General features: G+C 41.1%; 1 protein-coding gene across 1 annotated transcript; it reads left to right on the forward strand.

Annotated features, from left to right (window-relative positions):
- Positions 1–470: 470 nt before the first annotated feature.
- On the forward strand, positions 471–21172 carry MMEL1 (membrane metalloendopeptidase like 1). The gene is made up of 23 exons (XM_065737909.1): positions 471–971; positions 1108–1271; positions 5015–5074; positions 5753–5914; positions 6322–6402; positions 6829–6924; positions 7087–7205; positions 7887–7952; positions 9823–9957; positions 10593–10682; positions 10809–10945; positions 11124–11217; positions 11458–11586; positions 11861–11959; positions 12498–12581; positions 12864–12967; positions 13949–14007; positions 15571–15690; positions 16217–16350; positions 16775–16840; positions 18875–18970; positions 19511–19587; positions 19980–21172. Exons 1-23 carry the CDS (start codon positions 922–924, stop codon positions 20077–20079), a joined length of 2322 nt encoding a protein of 773 aa, XP_065593981.1. The 5' UTR covers positions 471–921; the 3' UTR covers positions 20080–21172.
- The last annotated feature ends 3105 nt before the right edge of the window (positions 21173–24277 follow it).

Genomic DNA, 24277 nt, shown 5'->3' on the forward strand with positions numbered 1-24277 from the left:
GCACAAAACTAAAGAATAATAGACCGAACTGTTTTTCCTCCCATTCCAAAGTCAGCTCTGGAAAAGAATTACATGAAACCCAAGGGAAATCACGTGCCCATCCTTTCTCTGTCTTACCCAGCTGTTGGCTTTTAGGTTTTCAAGGAGTAGCACAAAAGGAATTCTGCGCATTGCCTGCACCTATGTGTAACTCAGTGTGCTTCCATCCACAAACTGCTGCCACGTATTACACTGAAAGCTACCAGCACTCACAGGGCCAGAAGGTTAATGTAGGTTTCCACCTCTGACTCCTCACTCCTCCTTTAAGCCCAGTAACCTGGTGGCACATTGCAGGAAAGCTGGAGGACACTGCAGCAGCGGTGCAGCGTGCAGGCTGCGAGCACAGAGCCCTCAGCCTGCCTGCGTGATGCAACCCCTCCTCCCCCTGCTGCTCAGGAGCGTCTGCTTGAAGCTGGGAACTGCACAGAGCTGAGCTCAGAACTTTGGGAATGGCTCTGAGAAGATCGAGGAGCTGGGGGTCAGGAGCTCCGGCAAGCCTGGGAGCTGACACGCGCTGCAGGAGCCTTCTGCCTTCCAAACCCTTCATCTCTGCTAAGGACGGGGCAGACACAGCTCAAAGACGCTCGCATCTGGAAGGATCTCTATTTGGATTCTGCTGCTGATAACAGAGCCACTCACATCCACGGAGGAAGAGAGGAAAATTATTCAAAACAGCAAGATACTTTGCAAAACGACTCTGGAAGGAGGCAGATTTTCCCCCCCCTTCCCCTTTTGGGAGAAAGGAGTTGCCCAACCTAGTCATGAGACTTTCTCCCACTTCCCAAAGCAGGCTCCTGGAGCTATGACACGGCACCACTGAGTCTGGGTGGCACAGCCCAGCACAGCACGCCCCGAGTGCAGGCAACCTGGCAGGCACGGAAAATGGAGAATGAGGTTGGCAAATCTGTGGACAATCAAATGGACAAATACATGTAATAATTTGGAAGTTTTCTTTACCTGTCTTTGCTTTTATTCTGCTTCCTTTTTCTCCCCGACCTGTCATGCATTCACCCCATACTGATGTAGCCGTGCAGCTAATTCTTTCTTCCCTTCCCCTCCTCAATTTAGAGTTACAATAATGGGGAAATCAGAAAGTCAAATGGATATTGTGGAAAAATCAACAAAATCTGGGAGGAAATCCTGGCGCTCTGTGGCGATTGGGCTGGCTGTCTTGCTGCTCCTCATGACTTCTTCTGCAGTCGCCCTGGTAATCCTGTATGCCAGCAGCAGAGGTAAGTAACCTGTGAATAATTTTCCTTTTTCCCCTGCAAACAACGTTAAAGTCTGTACTGCAGAGCCAAATGAAAACAAAAATACAGAGAGAAGGTGAGCTCACCTCTCAGAGGGACTCGTATCTCTGCCTTGTTCGAAGCTCGCTGACAGAGGACTGTGACATTTTAATCCATTATTAAATTATATGGAATAAGATTTAAGTATTTTTGTGCATTTTGTTGAGTTTATCATCTTTCTGACAAAGGTCAAAGAATGCTGCACTATTTTAGAGGGGAAGTATGCCTGTGTGTGTGTGTGTTTTTACATTTCCATGTTTTATAGTATAATATGAAAGAGTAAAATAAGTGCCAGTGCACTGCAGGAGGGGGGGAGAGACTTCTTTAATATTGCATTGGGCAATTTGAGCTCCAGGTGAAATGTGCTTTGCCTAAATATATTAACTGCAGAGCAGGGATACTCCCCATTTTGGGGGAGGAATAATTGAAGAAAAAAGCCTTGTTTTATTGTTTACTTCTTCACTGCCAGCAACTGAGTGTTATCAGCATTTGTTCCAATGCTAGATGAAATCCCTGAGCATTTGGTATTCAGAACACTCAGCAGTAAGTTGTTCATTTTTATTCTGCTTAAGAGAGGAGAAAAACTCCCCTCAGCTAGGTCCTAGAGCAGGCATTTCTGTATCACAGCACTGAGCTATGAAGAATTCCTGTTGCTTGGGTGCATAAAAGGAATGAGAAACCTGCTGTATGTGATGCTTCTTGGGTTCGGGCAAATCAAAATTCAGGCATTATTAACATTTGTCCAAATATTGGTGTCACACCCAGATCCATGGGAAGAGTCTGTGCTGCATACAGAGTTAGTGTATGCACACAAAAGAAGAAAGCTTGTTTGTGGAAAAAGAGTTCCAAGATATAAATATTTCTCAGGCCTGTATCAGCAATTAAGCTTTCGTTTGAAATGTTTCCCAGATTCAGACACTGCTGAGCATAATGTGAGTGCAAAATGATAGCAAAACTGCAGCAAAAGTGCTGCTTGGCCTGCAAGCTATTTAGCTAATGGAAAATGAAAAGTTTCTTCTTTTATCTACGTACCAAATAAACAACAAAAAGAAAATAAATTAAAAAAAAATGACTGAAGCTCAAGCAGCAGCAGTTACACAAATCCAAAAGCTCTTTGAGGAGTTTTGATATCTAGAGGAGCTTTCATACTCATAAAACCTTGCCTAACTAAGCAAAAAAAAAAGTTTATTAAGAAGAGCAGAGTAATATTTGGGTGAGCATAGAAAGGGAGGCAGACAAGTGAAGTCGTTCATTTCTGAATCTGACTACAGCATGCTCTCAATTACATCTTTCCATCACCACCCACACATACATCTTGGCAGCCTCCTCATAGCTTTCTCTCAGTTATGTTCCACAAATATTTACCAGCCTCAAATCTCATCACTTGCTGTAGTGGTTACGGCTTGAAGAACATCTCAACACATATTGTAGCTGTCAAGTCATAATCAATGACTTCTCTAAACAGATTAGAGTTGCAAACAACTCACATTTTCACTTAATTGCAAGTCCTGACCACTCAAGTTATCCATTTAATTGGTATATTCACCTTCTGGCTCCCAGGTTTGCAGGGTAAGATTTGCAGATATCTTCTTTTTGTTTGCATCCCGATTAGGATGCATTTAAATAACAGGTCCATTTAAATAACAGGTCTGTGAGAGCCTGCTGCCTGGGAGCAGTATCTAACCTCAGCACCAGCACAGAAAGAAAAGGTTGTGGCTGAGATCTGGCTGGTCTCCTAGACTGCTGATGCCTCATCATTCTTTGGCTCCATGAATGTTCATTAGCGAGGCATCCTAGTCAAAGGAGATGGAGAATTTAAAGAAGTGGCAGCTAACACAAGTCACAGTGAAACGACATTTGGGTGGCAAGACTCTCCTCTGTCCCAATTCTGCTAAGATGGAGCTAAGTGAATGCAAAGTGTGAATGCTGTCAGCAGGAGTGCCAGGCCACACACCGGGCTGCAGAAGTGGCAATTATTCTGTCTGCTGATCCCCACCTGAAATTCTGTCTCAGCTGAAAGGTAAAGCTCACACATGGCTGCCTGATGTCAGCCACAGATCTAAAGGGATTCAATGTGTACTATGCCCAGCCACCTGTGGCTCTGCAAAAGCACAGTGGTGAACAAAACTGTATGCTTCAGAGACTTCAGACAATGATTACTGAGGTTTCATAGTCTAAAAAGAAGATTCAGTAAGACTGCGATGAGCAGCGTGTTTTAAAAAAGTCATTGCTCAGAAGATGAACTGCTGAAGAGATCTCCTGGGCTCTGCAGCTCTCAGAAATGATTCTTATAACCTGCTGCCTACCAGTAAGCACAGGACTGCTCAGTGGCTCCCTGGGAAGTCAAGGCAATGGAATTCTCTTTAGTGACTCCACTCCTGCCTTTCTTCTGGTGAGCAGTTGGCCTCTGAGTTGTGTCTGGAGTGCTTGTTTTCTTCTTTCTGGAGCAGGACCACATCTAAGGTCACTTAATTTAGCTCCATCAAAGCTTACTCTCTCTTATCAGTTCTCTGATGGTGCTCAGCCAGACTGGAAGTGAGGAATGCTTTCCATCTGACAAGTTTTCATTGGCTGAAAGATGCATTTTACTTTTGCTTCCAGTTCTTTGAGGTTCAAGAAGTGCAGCGTGCAGAGTGAGCAAAGACTCAACAAATACCTTGTGAAGTACAACAGGACAGTGTTGGTCATATCTCATATGCAGTCAGGCTGGCTTGGTTCTTTGCCAGGAAAAAAACCAAACACACAAAAGAGCCACTTTCAGAAGTAAATTGAGAGCCCCTCACCAGCCATTTCCAATCATCTCTTTTTGTGGCAGAGTTTCAGAGCACTGAGCATGCAACCAAGGTTTCTGAACAGATTTGGCTTCCCTGCTTATGCATCTCAATTACATTTTCACAATCACGAGTGCTTTTTGAATGAGGGATTAGAATCTTGCTGAAAGCAGCTGGATCCCAGAAAGTGAAGTTAAACACTGTGAGGTTATATTAAAGGGAGAAATTTCAATTAAAAACAGGCTTCAGCTGAGTCCTGTCCCATCCCTGAGAAATGATGGAAGAAATACAGCACACTCAGTGCATTTCTCCTTCTCACCTTTACCAGTACTACTTCTTAAGGAAAATTTCAGTATGGCTTTGAACTATTGGTCAGATGCTGTGACAAAGTCGATGTGCCAAGTTCTAGATTTCACATCAAGGCCCCTCGTACCACTGCCATCAGCTTCATAGCAGCACATTTAGCAGAGAGCACCGGGCAGGATGCACTGGGCACTGCTCCTGCTCACCACTGACACACTATGGCAGCACAGTGGGCTTTTGCAGATTGTCTTCACTGAAGGAATTTCACAAACCAAGATGAGGTAGTGAAAAAGAGAAAACTAATACCCAAGGGTAATACTTTTCAGATTCTGCTGGAATGAGGATACAGATTCATTTCTTCACATAATAGTGGCACATATTGGTTTCTTGTTTGGGTTTTTTTCCCCTTTTAGAAGCTACATCAAAGATTTCTACTAGGGACACGGAGGAGGTGAGTTAAAACTCACTGTTGAGGCTGCTGCATGTATCTACATATAAGAGATGTCTTTGACATGGATATCTTCCACTGACACTGAGATTGAACTGTTGGGGGATGATGTTGGTAGTGATTCCCAACTAATTCAGTCTGCTCTCTTCCTCCTGTCTCTACAGGCACTCACTATGGCACCAATTCAGGCAATATATGTACCACACCTGGTTGTGTTACAGCAGGTAACGATCCTTATGAGTGATTATTGTAGAAGTGATGAAGTTGTCTACCCAATCTGAATACACAAGGCAGGCTTTAAGACTGGATAAGTATTAAAGGAATAGAACTACTTCTGTCAAAGACAGCAAGTAAACACAGCTCCAAAAGGAAACAAAGCTATAGTTATTTCTCCATTGTATATTCTCATGGTAAGGGAGTAGTACAGGAAGATTTCTATTGTGGTCAATGGTTCTCTAGCCTAAGCCAGAATGATATGAATTGACCAATGCAGTCTATACGTCTAAAGTACCAGAAAAATCCCCTCAGAATTGATTCTGTCGAGGAGAATGGACTGTACACATGGGGCTATTCATTTTGAGCATCTACTGGTATAACTCCAGTGGAAACAGTGATTTCATAGGCAGGTACCTAAGCTCATGTCTGTAAGGCAATGAGCTGTGGGAGAATTATCACACTGTCGTTCACAGGCTCCCTCTGTAAAGCACTCCAATTGCAGTGCAGATGTCTGCTATCAGATACTTATATGATCCTTTGAGTCGTGGTACATGAGCTTAAGTCTTATCCATGTTAAGCAGCATGAGCAAGGTGCCTTCTTTCCAGGCACACTGGTGGCAGTCTCTGGTAGTCCCAGAGATTACCGGGTAGTTCATGGAACTCAACTCTCTAATTTTTACATGTAGCTGCTAGAATAATTCAGAATATGGACACAACAGCTGACCCTTGCAAGGATTTCTACCAGTATGCCTGTGGGGGCTGGCTGAACCACCATGTTATCCCAGAAACTAGCTCCAGATACAGCATTTTTGACATCCTGAGAGACGAGCTGGAGATCATCCTAAAAGGTAGGAAGTGAGGCTTCTCTATCCTTGGATACACATTTGTGTTTAATTTCAGCCCTCACTATTTACTATACATTATAGAGAGAAGTGTTGATTGTGATTACGACTTTTTTTCTCCAGTCCTTTAATCCCTCCATCTTTTACTACACCCATTTTGTCCTAACATCCTGTTCTCACTAAAAATTGGCCACAGGTGATTTGGTACCAACTTCAAAGGGAGACGGACAAGCTGCGTGCATGTCCTTCCTGACACTTTTTTCTTGATAGCTCCTTTAAAGAGCACTCTAGTTTAACAGTAATTGAAGCCTAAGGTAGCAAGTATTTTTCACAGCCCTGAATTCTCAGTGATTTCTATGAAATGATCGAAGATCTCCAGGGCAAAAATCTCACGGCAATGGTTCTTTCCCCAGGTGTGCTAGAGACTTCAGATCAAGGGGACAGAGAAGCGTTTCAGAAAGCTAAGATACTTTACAAGTCATGCATGAATGAGAGTGAGTCCCTTCTTTTGTCCCTTTGTTCAATACCAAATGTACAAGCTGAACAAAAGTCCAATCAATACCTGTGTAATCTGCATGGGCTTGTCTGGAACAGTATTCTTCAGCCAAATAGACACAGATGCCTTGCTACGTGGCATGGATGCTGCCTGCCACCTTCAAAAGCCCAAAGCCTGTCCCTCTGAATCAAAAAGTGCAACTCATTTCATTCTTTCCAAAGCCATTCAAACTCTGAACATATTTTTGTTACCTTTATGAAGACTGATGTAGGAGACTGGTGATTTCACAGAATCCCTTGCTTTTTAAAATGACAGACTCAGTTCCAGATTTAAACTGTAATGGATATTATCTATTTTTCTTCTTTCTCCATTCTCCTCAGTCCACGTCCCAGCTCCCAAACAGTTCTTGTTTTTCATCTCTCAGGTCTTATAGAGCAGCGAGATTCATTGCCTCTGCTAGAGGTCTTAACAATAGTTGGAGATTGGCCAGTGGCTTCTGCAGACTGGAATAACACCAAAGGTAATACTGAGCCTGAAAGAGGCAGAATTATTTACTACCTTAAGTTGACAGCTGTCCTGGATAGATTAAAAAGATTAAAATGTAGGATGCAACACGTACATATATGTCCTGTTCAAATTGATGCACTAATAAATAATGTATATTTTTCCCTTCATCTCCAAGAACCAAGCTGGAGCATGGAAGAGAAACTCTCCATAATGAACTCCAGATTTAACAAACGTGTTCTCATTGACATGTTTGTGTGGAATGATGACCGGGATTCCAGCAGACACATCATCTATGTAAGAAAAATATTGCAAGGAATTATTTACGTGCACCAGAATTATAACATGTTCTTATTTCCCCTACATATGGATTAGCTTTCCATAAAGTCAGTGTGTATAAACAACTGGCAAAATTTATGTAATGGTTCAACTGTCAGATACGTCTCAAAGTTATTTTGGGAAACATTCCGTGGTAGCATAATTTGCTTTTTCAGCTAAATCAATGGACCTTTGCTGATTTACAGCATTCAAGGGTTGGAAATGCTTGTGACTTGCAAACTTGATTGTGAGGTTTATTATATAGCAGAATACCACATTTCAAAAGTAGGTATGTATATATTTCAGAGTTTGTTCATGAATTCTTATGCATGAAGCGTAGCCCACAAGTCAAGCAGCTTCTTTTCTAAGTTGCTCGAATTTATTTTTCTAACTCAGTGACTACTTAAAGACTTTTCTCACTAACCCATGCTAAGTATCCACCCTGTCATCGTCTAGAAATTCAGAGACAGAAGTGGTACCTTGCATCTCACCTCAGTTTCTAGAGAGCTGAAGTTCTTGACTGTTGGGTAGAAGCTCATTGTTGGCCATTCCAACACTGGATGGCATGTGCAGCATTTCATGTTGCCTTTCAAGGACACCTTTGGACAGCACCAGTTCCTGTTCATCACTAACTAAAGAAATGTATATGATCTCCTTCAGATTGACCAACCTAGTTTAGGAATGCCATCCAGAGATTACTACTTTAATGGGGGCAACTACCAAAGGGTAAGTACCCCTTGTAATTTATTTTCTATGTGCTACTAAAGTGACCATTAAGTATTCCTGTGTTTTGTAAAACTCAAACAAATGAAACCTCGCGTTACACAGCAGATTATCACATTCACTGCTTCATTTTTTTCTTCTTACTCCAAAGTTTCATAACTTTACTAAAGGACAGAACAAATGTCTAAATATCAAGACTCCACTGCTGCCATTTCCTTCCTCCCCTTTTCATGTTCCCCAAAACTACATGACAGTTGTGAGAGACAAAGTCCTAGCTGCTCTTCTCTGTCAGTGCTCAAGGCAGAAGTGTGGGGTTTGTATTCAATCAGGCTGTGTTTGCAACAGCTTACTAATTTATCAGTTTCCAAGCTTAAAACAATGCTTTAGTACTTTTTATTTTGTCAATTATGTCATACTGGCAGTGAGGATTTGCAACTTAACATCAAACTCATTTTCCTAACATGAACTGAAGGGAATACAGACACAACGATCAGCACTTCAGACTCTTGTCTAGTGGCTGTAAAGACATTAAAAAATAAAAATAAAAGCAAAAGAGAGAGACTAGCTTTCTTCTGACTTCATTGCATTTGAATGTATTTCCACATATTATATAGTCTAAAATACATTCCCATGAAATTTTTATGAGATTGTTTTTGCACACCTTCTGGCCACCTTTATGAACTGCCAACTTCTGTTTCATCTGTCTCATAATGCACAACACAGAATCTGTGCATGGTTGTGTTGGAACAACAAAGAGCTGCTCGATGTTCACTGCGAGCTGCTGGAACCAGGATTCTGTTCTACAAGTTTAACCTATGCAGTAGCACTTACATTAAAAGAGATAGTTATGCATCCCTGCTCAAAGTTAGACTTGGAACATCCCACGGGGGTAGAAAATCAGGCAGAGTACACAGATTATCTTTACTTAGCAAAATAAATCCCAACAGCATTTAAAATAATTAAATAAAAAGGGCTGTGTTTTTAATTTTTATGAATAAAGAGAAGAGACAACCCCTTTTTATTTGCTATTTAACAGCTCACTTCCCACAAACAATGAAACAAACTGATGACCCAAACTCCCCCTCTGCGTTGTCCAGCATCTTTTGGCACAACTCTTACTGAGGTCTGTGGGAGTCCAGCCTGATTAAGGCTTCAGCATTCAGCCTTAAAAACAAACCATTATCATGTAAGTGCCCAGACTCAATTTCACAACAGCAGTTTTATTTACCTGGTTTCCAAGGTCTATGGAGGAAGAAAAGTATGCAATAATAGGTAATGTTAAGCTTTTTTGAATCATAGATCTGTACTCAGCAACCAAATATCTTTTCAAGTCCCATTCTGGGGCATAACTCAGAGCCATAGCTTCCTCTTACAGCTAAAGCAAAGGTATCACTGGGAACATCCAAGAGAGCTTTTCTTTCAGACAGTAAAAACAGAGTTTAGAGGATTTATGGTATTAATTTCAGAGAACTTAAACCCTTCCTCATTTACTCTGGTATTTTGGCAAGTAGGAATCACTAATTCCCACAGTGCAACTCAAAGCACAGAGCCTTCTTTTTGCTCTGCTTGAAATTCTAACCCCAAACTCCAGAGTCAGCTTGCAAAGGGATGCAAAAAATGTTGCTTCCGTTCTGTGTTTTGAGACTGGGAATGGCACCACAAGGTATTATGGGATGAACTGAGGTCCTAAGTCTTGCAGTAGTATCTGTTACAGTAAGGAAAAAGAAAAATCATAAAAAAAAATTAGAAATGGAGTGTAGAAGCTGTGCCATTGAGGCAAACTTTTTCACAGCAGACTGTAAAAGCCAAAATAACAAATGACAGTAAACCTTTTCCTTACAGCTCTATGCACACATACCATTTCTCTGTGCAGGTAAGAGAAGCTTACCTCCAGTTCATGATCACTATAGCTAAAATGATCCGAGAAGACATGAATATGTCCAAAGATGATCTGTTTGTCCAAGAGGAGATGGCAAAGGTTATGAAGCTTGAAACAGATATTGCAAACGTGAGTACAGCAATCAAGAACTCCTCAGGATGTTTGGGTAGGAGTAAGAAGGAAGAGTCTTACTCTTTTCTTTCTGCAGTTTGACACAATAGGAGACTCGTGGCCAAGAAAAAAAAAAGTAGGGGGGTGAGGAGAGAAAGAAGTTTTCCATGCCATGAGCAGCACAGAAATCAGAGCCTCTGTGTGTATAATTATGTCTGCTGTATGCACTGCTATCACGTCTGCTCTAGCCCTAGTGGTTTTTTGGAAGTCTCCTAAAACAAAGTACTTCATGTTCTGCTAAACACAGACTGTGATAACCCCAGGGCTAGCTCCCGTGCATCATTAGTTTGCATTTTTGGGGGGTGCTGTAGACTTATAAAAGCTTGGTTGTCCATCTGAAGAAGATGAACAAATCCCTTAGTTCAACAGATTAATGAAACATTATTGAATTAGAGGTGCCTGAGTTGTACTGAAATGTAGAAAGTAACACTGGACGCCAACTTTGTGTTCTCATTCCTCCTCCACAAAATACCCAAACCCATTTTTATTCTCATTAATGTCTAAGTGTGTATGTGTGCATACACATTCATGTGATTTCAGCCATTGTCATCTATGTCAGTTGATTATGACAATAACTTTGTGAATGTCTTCAGGCAACTACCCCAGCAGAAGAAAGGCATGATGTAACCTTGTTATACAACAAAATGACCTTAAAAGAGCTACAGGAAAAGTTTGCATTGAACGTAAGTGTTCTCTAGTGGCTGTTATTTCTACTACCAACACTACAAAATTCCGTGGCATGTACTGTAGAGAGTGTGGACAATTACTAAGGCACTTAATACCATGAGTGTGTCTTCCTTTCTGCTTAGGAATTTAACTGGACCTTGTTCATCCAAGGTGTCATGTCTTCAGTCAGTGTTCAGGTTGACCCAGAAGAAGAAGTTGTTGTATATGGCATGCCCTACTTGCAAGAGCTGAAAGCGATCATCTCCAAGTACTCAGCAAGGTAAAGAAAAAAATTTAGAAGGAGATTCAAGATAATAGTCACAGAAATACTGTGGGGCCCACTTGCTAGTCCTTCTGGGGCTTCTCTTAGAATCGTACAGATTCACTGCTCTCCTCTGACAGTCTGCATTAGTGTTACTTTTTATAAGGGATTAAAGTCAGCTTTGCTTTTCACACAGCACCATCCAGAACTACCTCATTTGGCGACTGGTAATTGATCGAGTCAGCAGCCTGAGTCGGCGTTTCAAGGATGCTCGGGCCAGCTACAGGAAGGTATTTCCTCTCTGCCAGTACTGTGCTCTACAGACTCTCTAGGGAGAGAGTCCCCCACTCACCATATCCAGTCCTTGTCAATACAAAGACACTGTTAGAGCATGTAATCACAAAACAAATCTAAGGGAACAAAAGAAACTTGTGTCTTCAGTTAGCCTCCTCCTTAGGCAGCAGTTTGGCAGAGGGTTTTTAATAAAAGATGTGTTGGCAAAATTGATCCTGTGGTGTTTTATGTTCCAGGCACTTTATGGGACAACACTGGAAGAAGCCCGCTGGAGGGAATGCGTGAGTTATGTCAACAACAACATGGAGAACGCAGTGGGAGCAATGTATGTCAGGGAGACATTTGCTGGTGAGAGCAAGAGGATGGTATGTAGTTTCCCCTTTGTACTATTGTACATCCAGTGTCCACAGTGAGCATTCCCCTCCATCTGATCTCCCAGCCTATGTTTTTCTGGTAAAGATACCCACCAGCCATGAGTCAGAAAGCATAAGAACTCATCTGTGATTCTCTTTTAAATGCCAGATACAACACACAGAATTCTGGGAAAATCAGTTTTCAATAGGAAACCCTTCATCACCTCAGCTGTGTTTGGGAAAAACAGCATGTAAATAATTCATTTTTTAACTGTCTCTCTTTCAGGTCCAAGATTTAATAGATAAGATTCGTGAAGTGTTCATTGAGACCTTAGATGAGTTACAGTGGATGGATGAGGCATCTAAAGCAAAAGCTCGTGAGAAGGTCGGAGAGAACGTGAAACTTCAGTATTTCGTGAATATGAGATCTCTGGGATCTTGTAGCATTACTGTTTCCAAATGAGAAAAGTTTAATGTTAATTATCCTGTTAATTGTTATCCATCCTATGACGTTGTCCTTTCTTAGCTCACATACATTTTTATTTCCTTTAATGCCTCTTGTGAACCACATTATAGGTGAGATGACACCCCATGCATCAGCTGATATGACAACTGAATACAATGCAGTTTCCCACAGGAAACTTTTCATTGACTTTAGAACTATTGGCACTGCTGCAATACAAATAAAAAGTTAAGTTGAATCCTGTCAAATAGTGCTGTAGGGTCTGCAAGTTTACCATAGTGGTTGGCCACACTTGGAGAGGAGAAGGAGACCGTGTGTTCTGTGGTTTTGTTTGTTTGCTTGAAGGCTCACCAGGCAATGGGATGTTCTCAGCTACTTGTATCCCAGTTCTCATAAACATGTGGGCAATAATAAAAATGAATTTGAAGCACACAAGGAAAGGTTAAACTCTTTCTTCTAGGCGTTGGCAATTAAAGAACAGATTGGCTACCCAGATTATATTCTGGAAGATCAGAATGAAAAACTAGATCAGGAATATGCCAATGTAAGTACACTGTATGTACCTCACTACGTATCTCACCTCTGTATAAAAACCTATACTTATTTTCTTGACACATTGAATACTTATTCCTAAGTAGCTATCATTTCTAAGTGTCTAGAAAGCATATAAACTTGACTGTGTGGAACATTTTAGAAAGTAATTAGCTCTTTGCATGCATTTATAAGTGATACTTCACAATCAAAATATTTTAGAAGCCTCATTCAGTGGCACAAAGAATTCCTCCTTCAGCACATCTTACCAATACCAAGATATCTGTTTCTTCAGCTAAACTTCAGTGAACACAGTTACTTTGAAAACATCCTAGAAAATCTGAGAGCTGGAGCCCAGAAGAGCTTGAAAAAACTTCGAGAAAGAGTTGACCAAGACATGTAAGTTTCAAGGAGCATGTGCACGCTAGGTACATAATCTTAAGTCCTGAAATAATGCTGTTATTGTGTCAAGTCATATGCTGCAGATAAGTAAGACTGCTTATGTTTACATCTCCTGGAAGATGTGAACATTTTGTTCTGCTTAAGCAGGGAATAATTAAACTTCAGAGCAGCTTACAAGCAGCTATGTCCAAATAATGGTAGGCAGAGCAAGACACTGAGAGGACAAAAGATGTGGGAAGAGGAACACCTTAGGCTGATGCTGTTGAACACTTGCCATGAGTTCATGGCTTCAGACTGTTACTACCTTCAAGAGGGCTGACCAGAAGTGTCTGTCAGGTAGAAGAGAAGGAGGTGGAAAGCAAGGGGAGAAATATGAAGAATAAAAAGTTGTCAGTGTATGGGTAAGATTTTCCAAGAGAAGCTTCCTTCAAACAAGAATTACCTCTCAAAGTTAATACTCATTATCCATGACACATGGGGCTCCAAATGCAGACATTTGTATATCTGATTCCAGATTTGCAGAGATTGTGTTTATCCAGTTTTAATTAAAATTTTTAAACAGATAAGTTGGGTCTTAACTTCTAATTTGAGTAACTGCCTTCTGCTGCTCAGAATGTCTTCTAAATGTTAATTTTCTTATGAATGTAATACTTTTCATTTCCTCTTAAGATCAGATAGCGTTAAAGTAAGACCTGGTAAACAGCTACTGCATTCCACCCCAGTGTCACTGTTCAACATTCAAGAGCAAATCTGATTCTCACTTTAATTAGGTATTCTTTTGGATGAAAGATGCCAATAAGTGAGACATCAGCTGCTTCCCATTACGAGTGCTTCTTTACAACTGCATTCAGTGGCACCCTTCTTCCCTATCTCAATCCTTCTCTTAAAGGCAATTTACATTTGTGAATAGGAGTAATTCAGTAAAAAGAACGTTTAAAAAAATTCATAACTGACTTTGTGTGCAACATTTCTTTCCAGATGGATAATTGGAGCTGCAGTGGTCAATGCATTCTACTCTCCCAATCGGAACCAGATAGGTAGGTTAATAACCATTTTATAGAGCTGCATGGAGCTGGTTACCAGTTCATGTTCAGAAGTATGCAACCTGCCTAGGCCTTTGTGGAAAGCTCAGGGAAGGTAGGCAGGCTGTTCTTTTCAAACAGCAGCTTTGTTGATGAATATTCAACTCCCCACCCCCCCTGCTTGGCAGGCATAGTTCATATACTGTAATTGGAACGGCCTTATGTTTGAAAGCCTGAGACAGTAACTGCTACTATACGAGTGCCAGCTTCAGGGAATGCTCAGTGTGTTCTGGGCTGTTGCTACTCATATTTCCACATTCCTGATAAACATAAGGGCAGCTTTCCAGTCTGCTCTCCGTGCAGATGGTACAGAAATAATTTTGCAGAGAGGTATTCTACTCTAAAGAAACCTGCCTCTGCTTACAGGATGTTACAGCTCAGATATTTTGCTGAGTTGCTAGTCTGATCCCTCTTGTTTTTAGTAGCCAAGATCTCAGATGTAAGAAGACATGATGAACATGTCTGGTTCCACATACTCCCCTGTCTCTAAGCTTGTGCAGGTGGCCAGAAGTTCAGGTTAAGCCTAGAGATATTGTAGAGTCCTTGCTGAACTCTGAGCACTAAAAACAGGAGAGGAACCAGATCATTTCTACTCCATAGTGTTTATTTGCATTCCCAGAGCAACAAGAGCATCTACTATGCTAAGTACTGCCCAGAATGGTAAGAGAAAAATGCGTGCCTTTTTTGACCAACAGCAACTGAATCTTTCTCACAGCATCAAGCTGAAACCACAGCCCAAGGCAGGATTTATAGAATCTATTTCTAAAGGCAGGAACATCCGAAGTGCTCATGATCTGACCCTTTGGCCTCATCAGAAAGAACTATTTCCCATTTGTGCAGCTCCCATTTACTTCTATACTATAGGTACAGCAAAGCTATGCCTGGTCCTTCAGCCCCTACACTGACTACTCAGCTGTGAGCCAGCTTCCCCAGCACTGAATCAGCTCTTAAAGCCTGGTTCCTCTACGACTTCACTCTTGTAAACAATGTGGAAGCAACTGGCTTAACTTGTAGATGAATATACAGGCCAAAAATCCAAGCACAGCTGCTGCCAGTGGTGTAGATGTTGGTTACATCCTTTTTCTCCCTGTCTCTAGTTCGTGGAAACTGATTTTCCACACCAGTTTCAGTCTTTTTCTTCTTTACTGCAGTTTGTCCTATGTATTTCTCCCCAGAACTGCATGAATAAAACCTTTGAAGACATGGGTCTCTGGACAAAGTATCTGTTATATAATAATAATATTTCAGTTCTTAGAAAATGCCTTACTAGAATTAAGTGCTTTCAGTCTTCATTCTAGAATCATGTATGTTTTTCATTTCACATACACGTGAAGAATTCCCTCCATTTATATGGAGGGAAGCAAATTCACACGAGGAGGCAAGACGGTGTGTGTTTCCATTCATTTTATATTTTAGATTCTCTCCTGACCTTTAAACCAAATAACCACGTAGTTTGCCAAGCATGCAGAAATAAAGCCATCTAGCTCCCAGCATCTCCCTCTCTCTTCCTCTTTGCAGTTTTTCCTGCTGGGATTCTGCAGCCTCCTTTCTTCAGCAAACACCAACCACAAGCCCTGAACTTTGGAGGAATCGGGATGGTTATTGGGCATGAAATTACTCATGGCTTTGATGACAACGGTGAGAAGATAACACACAAAGTATTCTCCTTTCAGTTGCATTCATTACATTGTCAGAAATTAAATCTATACACTTCAGTGACTGAAGTATCCACGCACAAGTGTCCACATACCTGCTAAGTTAATTGCCTGGGAGCAATGCATGCACGCTGTGGGCATTCACTTGAACATTTTTCACTGAACTTAGCAGGCCACTCAAGGTGTAAGCAGATCCTTAAAACAAACTGAGCCCATGGCAATTCTCAAGAAAACCTGTTGCTTTTGCAGCAGCATCAGATTTGGGAACAGTCAGTACAAGCAGGCATGCTGGCTTCTAAAGCAAAATGAAATCTGTGCACTACGTTCTTCCTTCATTCCTTCCTTTTGATGGAAGAGCAGGGAGCACTGTCTTGAAATACAGGAAATGTTTTTTCTCCCAATGTAAACGTATGAAATAAGTTTATTATCTTTCTATAATGCGGTGTAAAACAGTTTTGGTACAGTTTCCTGACACTGTGAGCCAGTAATGTATTGAATTTTTCACATAGGTAGGAATTTTGATAAAGATGGAAATATGTTCGACTGGTGGAGCAATTTCTCAGCCATGCACTTCAAGGAGCAGTCTCGCTGCATGGTTTATCAGTATGGGAACTACACGTGGGAGCTGGCTGGAGGACAGAATGTAAGTAGAGCTGCCAGGAACAGGCATGTATAGGATCTTCTCTTTTAGGACATGTAGGGGAAATAGAGGCTGATGCAGGTAAGCTGGGTTAACAGTGAACTGGGACCACGTGTGCTTTTGCTGTCTAACCCTACTAAGAGTGTTCTGCAGGAAGGGGGAAAATCTAGTGTTTGCTACTGTATCTTGCCGTTCCTGCGAGTGTACTTTCTGCCCAGCAGCCCAAAGTCTGTTGTTTTTACATTCTTAGCCAAACTTCTGATCTACACCCTGTTAATTCCTCATTTACATTCTCTCTTTTCTTTGTCCTGGCACAGTCCCTGCTACCTTCTGTTCCAGACTTGACCATCAGCTCTGCTTCAGCCTGTGCTTCTTAGCTTACTGATGTTACTGACTGTAGAGTACATGAATGATTATTCTCTTACAGGTCAGTGGAATAAGCACATTAGGAGAAAATATTGCAGATAATGGAGGAGTCCGACAGGCTTACAAGGTAAACTTCAAATATGCTGTGAGTTATTCAGCAATTCAGAAATTCAGGTTGCCTATTACAGCATGGAAAAACTGACAATTAACATGTTATTACCCTGTTCATAAAGTTCAAGCCAAGTTATATATCTGGAAGTTTATGTCCCAGTAGATCCAAACTCAACATAGGATTGCTGGCATTCCTGCACCCAGGAGAAGAGCACAGTTACACTCTGATGTAACATAATGCTTGATGCTGCACACTTCAGGTCGAGGTAAACGAGGGCTGTGACTATAAGCAGGCACAGTGTTATGCAGGAAAAAAGGTGAAGCACTCTCCATTTTCTCAAGCCCTTGATTCTGAGAATGGCAGCTACAACTACAAGCAGCTCATCACATGGCAGCACACACTAATTTCTAAGCAATACAGTTCTGTGGTCCTATGAAGCAGAGCAACTGTGATCTTTTCAAGTTTTTCTCTTACACTTTTCATCTTTGATCTCACAAGTGACACGTCAGGTAAGACAAGAAATGAACACACAGATGTTCCATCTCCTCCTCAAAAGGAGCACAGATCACAAGTACCAGAATACCTGTCTCTGAACACTTTGCTCCTTTTGTGGCTTTGCTTGTCTTACAAGCTTTAGGGAAATAATGCAAAGAAGTCTCCTCTACCTTGATGCTACTTATGCTTTGAAGTAAGCAGAAAAAAATGCAAGAATTGACAATTTCAGAACTCTTCTTTCCATGGTAAAAGGCTGTTTCAACCAATCAATGATTTCCAAAATGAGAGAAATGCAACTGTTATTTCAGAGCACTGCCTCCGTGCTGTGGCTGAAAGATGACACTGTTTAGCACAGTGCTGTCTGTTCAAAACACCACTGCATGTCGTCCTATTCTACAGCTTCTAGCCTCAGGGAAGTCCAGGATCCACAATCCTCCAGGTTTACAAGCCATCATTATGAGTAGGAACACAGTATTTATTGGCACAAAGGTTCTTCCCATGTGGAGTTCAAACGTGAGCATGGAATGTTCTTTGCTAAGAATAATCCCAGCAGATGTCAGGGTGAAACTTTTCCTCTCCGGTTGTGAATATGGTAACAGTTAAAGGTGCTTACAGAACAACATCCTGAATTTTCAGAAATCTAAACTGAGAAGTCTGAATCTGAGGAATACTGTTAAAATGAATCACTTTGCTAATGTGAACGTGTATGTGATCTAAGACATACTATAAATGTGGGAGAGCACAGTGGTACGGCCATGTCCTGTATAGGGAACCTGCTGGGGCTGTGCTGCTGAATGCACTTGAATGCCCCAGTTCCACCTTTTATACTTTGTGTGCTTTGGGACTATCTCAGCAACCACAGGAACAAGGTGATAGAACATGTGAAATTAATCAGCATGAGGACACATTAACTTGTCTCCATTATGTCAATATACCTAAAAAAAGAAAATTGGCCAATTAATGTGTAACAATAAGAGGTAATGGATTTAACATTGAGCGAGATTATTATCTGCTATTTTATAAGCAGTTACCTGAAGACACAGAAATCATCAGCACAGAAGTATAGAGAAGACTCAAATCTTCTTTTCTAGATACAAAATATTCTACAGAAAAAGTAATGCAAAAGCTGATGACTTTACTTCAGTCACAGACATTCTGCCTCTGTTGCTTTACTGAGCCAGTGGGTATATCCAGTATAGCTGACAGTACCTGCCTCATGTCACCACCCAAGAAAATGCTATTTTTTCCCTGGTTTATGATCAGTTTTCATTTCAAAGATTTCTCCAAAGCTGACTCCAAATTATCTTCAGGTGTTTAATCTGCTCATATAGAGAAGTCAACAGAATATCCATGATGACTTTTTTTTCCCATAAAATTAGCCATACTATTTGTATCAGAAAGACAAAAATTAGGAAAACATAGCACAGAAAACATACTGGGTTCACACACCATTTTGATTGAAATCTCTCACTTCAGCATAACATTCAGAGCACCCATTGTGTATGAACAGGCCATCCTGTTGCCTCACTGAATTGAATCTGTGATGATTTCTAGGCTTATTTAAAATGGCTGGAACAGGAAGGGAAGGAACCAAAGTTGCCTGGACTGAATCTATCCCACAAGCAGCTTTTCTTCCTCAACTTTGCCCAGGTAAGAACGCTCAGAAACCCACAGACTAGCCTAAAGTTTAAGGAGAAAACAAGTTCCACTTGTAAAGCAATTCACCACTGGCTGCATGCATATTCAGGTTACAGACGTTGCTACTGATTCCCCTTCTTTCCCTATATATCACTTTATTACAGTGCACAGAACAGTAAATTTGCTGAGTTCACTCTCACCCTACAACCTCATTTCTCATAAAAACCTCAAATTCTCATACGTTTCCAGCTGCAGAATAACAGATGTTTGACAGTAGGGGACTTAACATTGTGCCTCCTGGACTGTCTGACTTATCTGAGGAAACACATAGGTGACATTTATTGACAGCTAGTTTATCTATCCCACAGACACTGATAAAACTAAAACTAATTAGAAAAAACAATTGTGTCTGTTCTGCATCCTCTCTAAAACACTCCATCGATACTGTAACAAATAGGGTCACCACTCAGGAACTTTGAAAAATGGGAAGAAAGTGCCCAAATTGAATTTCCCTTAATACTGATCCGCTGGTTATTAATTCTCCTTATCTAGGTCTGGTGTGGTTCCTACAGACCAGAATATGCTAGCCAGTCAATAAAGACAGATGTGCACAGCCCTCTGAAATACAGGTGGGTTTATTTGCTGATTGATAGTATTATTCACTTCAGCCCTTTGCACTGGTAAAGTGCACAAATAGAGAGCAGTGCATCACTAGCAGCTACGTGCTAGCAGCCAAGATAAATTCGGGCTAATGTGCAGAATTTCTCCCTCTGTAGGACACTGCTGAAGAGTATGCTCCTTTACTTAGCCTGGTGAATTCACCAATCTCTAGGGAATGCCTGTTCAAGCATTTCAGTAGTTGTGTCAGCTTTGTTCTTCTTGCAGAGTTCAAGTGTGTGGTGCTCCAAGACTGTAAATGAGTTACCTGACTAAATCACATCGTGAACATAGTTTTCTGTTTTCCAAACCAATTATCTCCACGCACTGTTCCTATATAAATAAGCTTCTTCTCTTTGTTCAGGGTGATGGGATCTTTGCAGAACTTTGAAGCCTTCTCAGAGGTGTTTCACTGTAAGAAAGGCACTGCCATGCATCCTGCAGACAAATGCAGAGTGTGGTAACCAAAGGACTACTGGCAAGAATGACATACACTGGTGACACGGTGAACAGTTCTTGCCAACTACGTGCCTGATGTTCTCCCACTCAGTCACAGCCAAGGCTAATGGTGCAGCTACTGTAGTGAGAATCAAGGAAACTGCAGCACTCAAGCTTTTATGGTTCCACTGGGAAGTATGCAAGCATCTCAGTGACTGATGGGCTGTGCTGAAAGCCACCGTGTGCTCCAGGACACAAACTGTTGGAAATGACATCCTGACTGTTACTAAGATACCACATCAGGGTTACAGAGACTCAAACAAACAAGAACAACTCAACAAACCAACAAGCAACTGCACATCTATTTTTCAGAAAGCAACAATAATTTTAATATGTCTTACAATGGCACCTTCTGAGACCCAGCAAACCTGTTGGAGGTGTTTCACAGAACTGTTTTCTAGTATTCTGATTCAGTTTCTAGTGCATTCTTCCCAAATTCAGGTTAAATCTAGTTTAAATTCTCATGTTGTCTGTCTACGTGCACTTTGATTACTGCTTTTTTGATGTAAGAGATTGCTGTCTGTCTTGACACGTTACCAAGTGAGCTGTGTGTTAAATGCCTGTCAGCTGCTGACTTCATGCAAAGCTGTACTCTTCTACTGCACTTGAGTTCTTCTGCTCCAAAGAGCAGCTGTAATGTGACTCTAAAGTGACTACTGCCAGACAGAAAGTCACATTTGTAGGAATACAGATTCTATTGCTATAGATAAAACTATGAGGTCTCTTCCTTCAGAGATGTATTTTAAAACACATTTATTCTTGTAGAAGTGTATAAAATAGTTTGGGGCAAATAACAAATGTGAAAGTGGAAACAGTTAAGTTATTTTAATCCCGTGCCTTTTCATTTTGTGATAGTCTCTTTTATAGTATTTACACTTGAAAAATGTAATATCATTATTTTTAATTAAAAAAAAAAAAAAGACAACAACACAATAGCCAACTCAGCAAGGATTTTGATCTAGAAATATTTGGGTGACCTTCAGTGAAAGTTCTGCTACGATGATATTTTAAAATGGCAGTGCTTAACAGTACATTTTAAGTACTCTTCCAGCAAACGTTTCTCTTTCAAGGAGAGGGATCACTGGAAAACAAGATACTGACCTCTGGTGCTTAGCTTGTGAAGTGCCAAATCACACTGCATCACAACTTTTGTCTGCACATAACTCACAGAACGACAGGGGAAGAAATGAAAAACCCAGAAGAGAAGCAGCTTTGCTCATCAGAGATGACCTATTGAAGCATTCTGGCCCATGGGACAATAAGAGCAGGCTAAATCACTGAACAAAGCCCTCCAAGTTCTTTTATGAAAGTTAGTGTCACCTCCTAAAGTGAAATTCAGTTACAGGTAAATCACAGCATTTATTGTAGCTAAGAATATATAGCTCAATTGCATTTTACTTCTATCTTAAAAGGAATATCAGAAGAATTACTTTCTCAGAGAATCAGTGCTACCTCAGGGATTAACCACTCGTCCGTGCCCTTCAAAGTCTTGGAGTTAAGTACAGAGTAGGGAGCAAGCAGTCACACAGGGTTTAGTTGCAGGTTTATTTATTTAATCTCTCTTCAAAAGATGAAGAACAGACTGCTCAGCACCTGCCCATGCAGTTGCCTACTGCACACACAAAGCATGAAGTCTGGCTTTTACCTCAGTTAAGAGGAAAACTGCTTCACATCCAATTCTTTTCTGTGTTGCACCTCAGCTGTCTCTACATGCAGATCTATTCCCGGAGATGTGATTCAAATCATTAAGTTTTGTGTTCAGGCTGTGACAGTCAGCTGAGGAGAACTGCACTTGAGCACAAATCCTGACAAAGACCCAGCTTCAAGGCAGGTAAGTAAGAGGAAGAGATGATTTTTCAATGGGAATTGCTAGATTCGTATCTAGAAGTGCCTGAAAACATTAGGATCAACCCACATTAAAAACAAAAAACTAAGAAGGCAAAGAGAAGAGTGCACTACCAAGCTCCAGGAGTCCTTTACACTAAATAAATAGATAAGTGGTAGTCCTAGATTGGATTACACCTGTAGTAGGCTAGGAACTTTATTTTTCTCAGGTGCTACCTATACAGCTATCAACATGATCTAAACCACTTCCTTAGAATGAAGTGCTGTCCAAGCTTTGTCCTGGCCAGATAGTGAGGTTAACCTTTCCTATCACATCCAAAACTGATGCTTCACAGAAAGTCCTTTGACTACTGTATCCCATTTGAAAGAGTTTAACTTCCTTCAGTGTCAGACTGGTTACAAGACAGTCAAGTGCTCTGATAGATCAGCTTTTGTAACTTAATTTGTGTATGGTGGCAGGCAAAAATAAACTGTATTTAACTGCACTTTGTCCATCTTCACTTACTCAGACTTTCTATGCCACACAGCAAAGCTAAATTTCATATTCAGGCCATAAAACCTTTTCTCTTGTGCATCTTCCAATGGCTCTTCCAGCAGGCTGTGACTGCACTGTTCTGAAAACAGCTTCTGCTCAGAGATTCAGCACCACAGTTAGGGGCCTTGAGGAGCCTAGTGGATACAGACTCCACAGCAGGCTCAGGTAGCTTTCCCAGGTAGTTTTCAGGAGTTGTTTGAGGTTTTTTGCTTTGGCATTACATCAGGTAATGAAAACCAAGATGAAGAGCTCTAGATTGCATTGTAAGAAACACAGAATTAACTGTGGTTGGGGAACAGGTTATACACCCCAGCACGTTCCTTACGTGCTGCAAACATATTTTGCTCATGAGACAGATCACAGACATACATGCTCAAGAGCAAAAACATTACATTACAAAAAAAGAGCCTACTAAAGATATGACAAGTATCACAGTGCTAATAACAGTTTTAACCAGGTTGTAATAGCTGTAAGTTTACTCCAAATACTACAGTACTACTAACAAGTGCTACACAATTAGCAGAAGTGGTCCTGGGGCTAGTCAGATTTGCATATAATCGTTATGTGAAAGTACAAGCTGCTGTCATTTGTCACTGCACTCATACAGCAGTTTTGGCCTGGAGAATTATTTTATATTCATTCGCTTAAGTCGTAGCAGAGGGACTATGAAAATGTCTGATACTGATTGTTAGGAAGTTGCTGCCCACTGAGAAACTCAGGCAAATGACAACCATACATATATGCCAAGCAGGGGAAACAGCATACAACTGTGCAGAGGTCAGGTGGAGGAGGTTCACATGGCTGACAATTTAATTACTCCGCAAAATCATTAAGCTCTGGAGATGTGCCATTAGAAGCTCTGGCACATGCAAGTGCTAAAGGGATAATTAAAATATGCCTGGGAGGTTTTATTCCAAATTATTATTACAGCACATGGAAGTTACTCTATTTTTTCGTGTAAGTTTATTATGCCTCCCACCTGCAGAAGAATCTTTCCATCAGTCACTGTGTCTTTGCCAGCACAACCCAAGTGCATAAGCCACGACTTCCCATTACAGTCCCACACGTGCCCTACTGCAGTCATCCCTCCCCTCTCCAGTTACAGCCCCCATATCCTGAGAGCTACCAGTGACCTTGATGAAACAAGAACAGACGTAAGCTCAATTTTAGGCCAACTGAGAATGGCACTGCCTACTGACCACTGTGTTTCTTTTTCATGGAATATAATCACGTGCAGGCAGCAGAATATGGTATATAACCATGTGCAAAGAATGGTTTCTACATACCCATCTTTAGAAGGAGTAATACAGACATGCATACAAAATCTTACAAGCTGCTATTTTTCCTTTCTAAGTTTGGAGAGCACTGCTTCAGTGGTTTCAACAGCTCCTCATAATCTGAAGCCTGGCATACCACAGTATTTTGGACAGATAAGTCTGAGCACAGGACTGAGGTAGTGTCTGGCTGGCAGTCTCTAGACAAGGTTTGGGGGGGAGGAAAGCAACAAAAACACACACATACAAAAAAATCTAGTCATTATTCATACAGTGTTATACTCAAGCATGAACCAGAAAGGACAAGGAGACAGAGCACGGCCCAGAGACCTGACCAAGGGACACGTGCTCCTACCTGAGGTTTCACACTTTCTCAGCAGATGTAGAGTTGTGATGACAGCTTTTTGTAAGGAACACAGTCACCTGGGAAGCCCTGCTTTCATTTTTTTTTCTCTAGCTGCACAGTGAAGTAATGTATTTAGTGTTAGTTAAGAACAAAACTGTTCTAAA

Source organism: Cyrtonyx montezumae, unplaced genomic scaffold (genome assembly GCF_038088225.1).
Source record: "Cyrtonyx montezumae isolate F1298 unplaced genomic scaffold, pur_monq_1.0 scaffold_21, whole genome shotgun sequence".
NCBI lineage: Eukaryota > Metazoa > Chordata > Aves > Galliformes > Odontophoridae > Cyrtonyx > Cyrtonyx montezumae.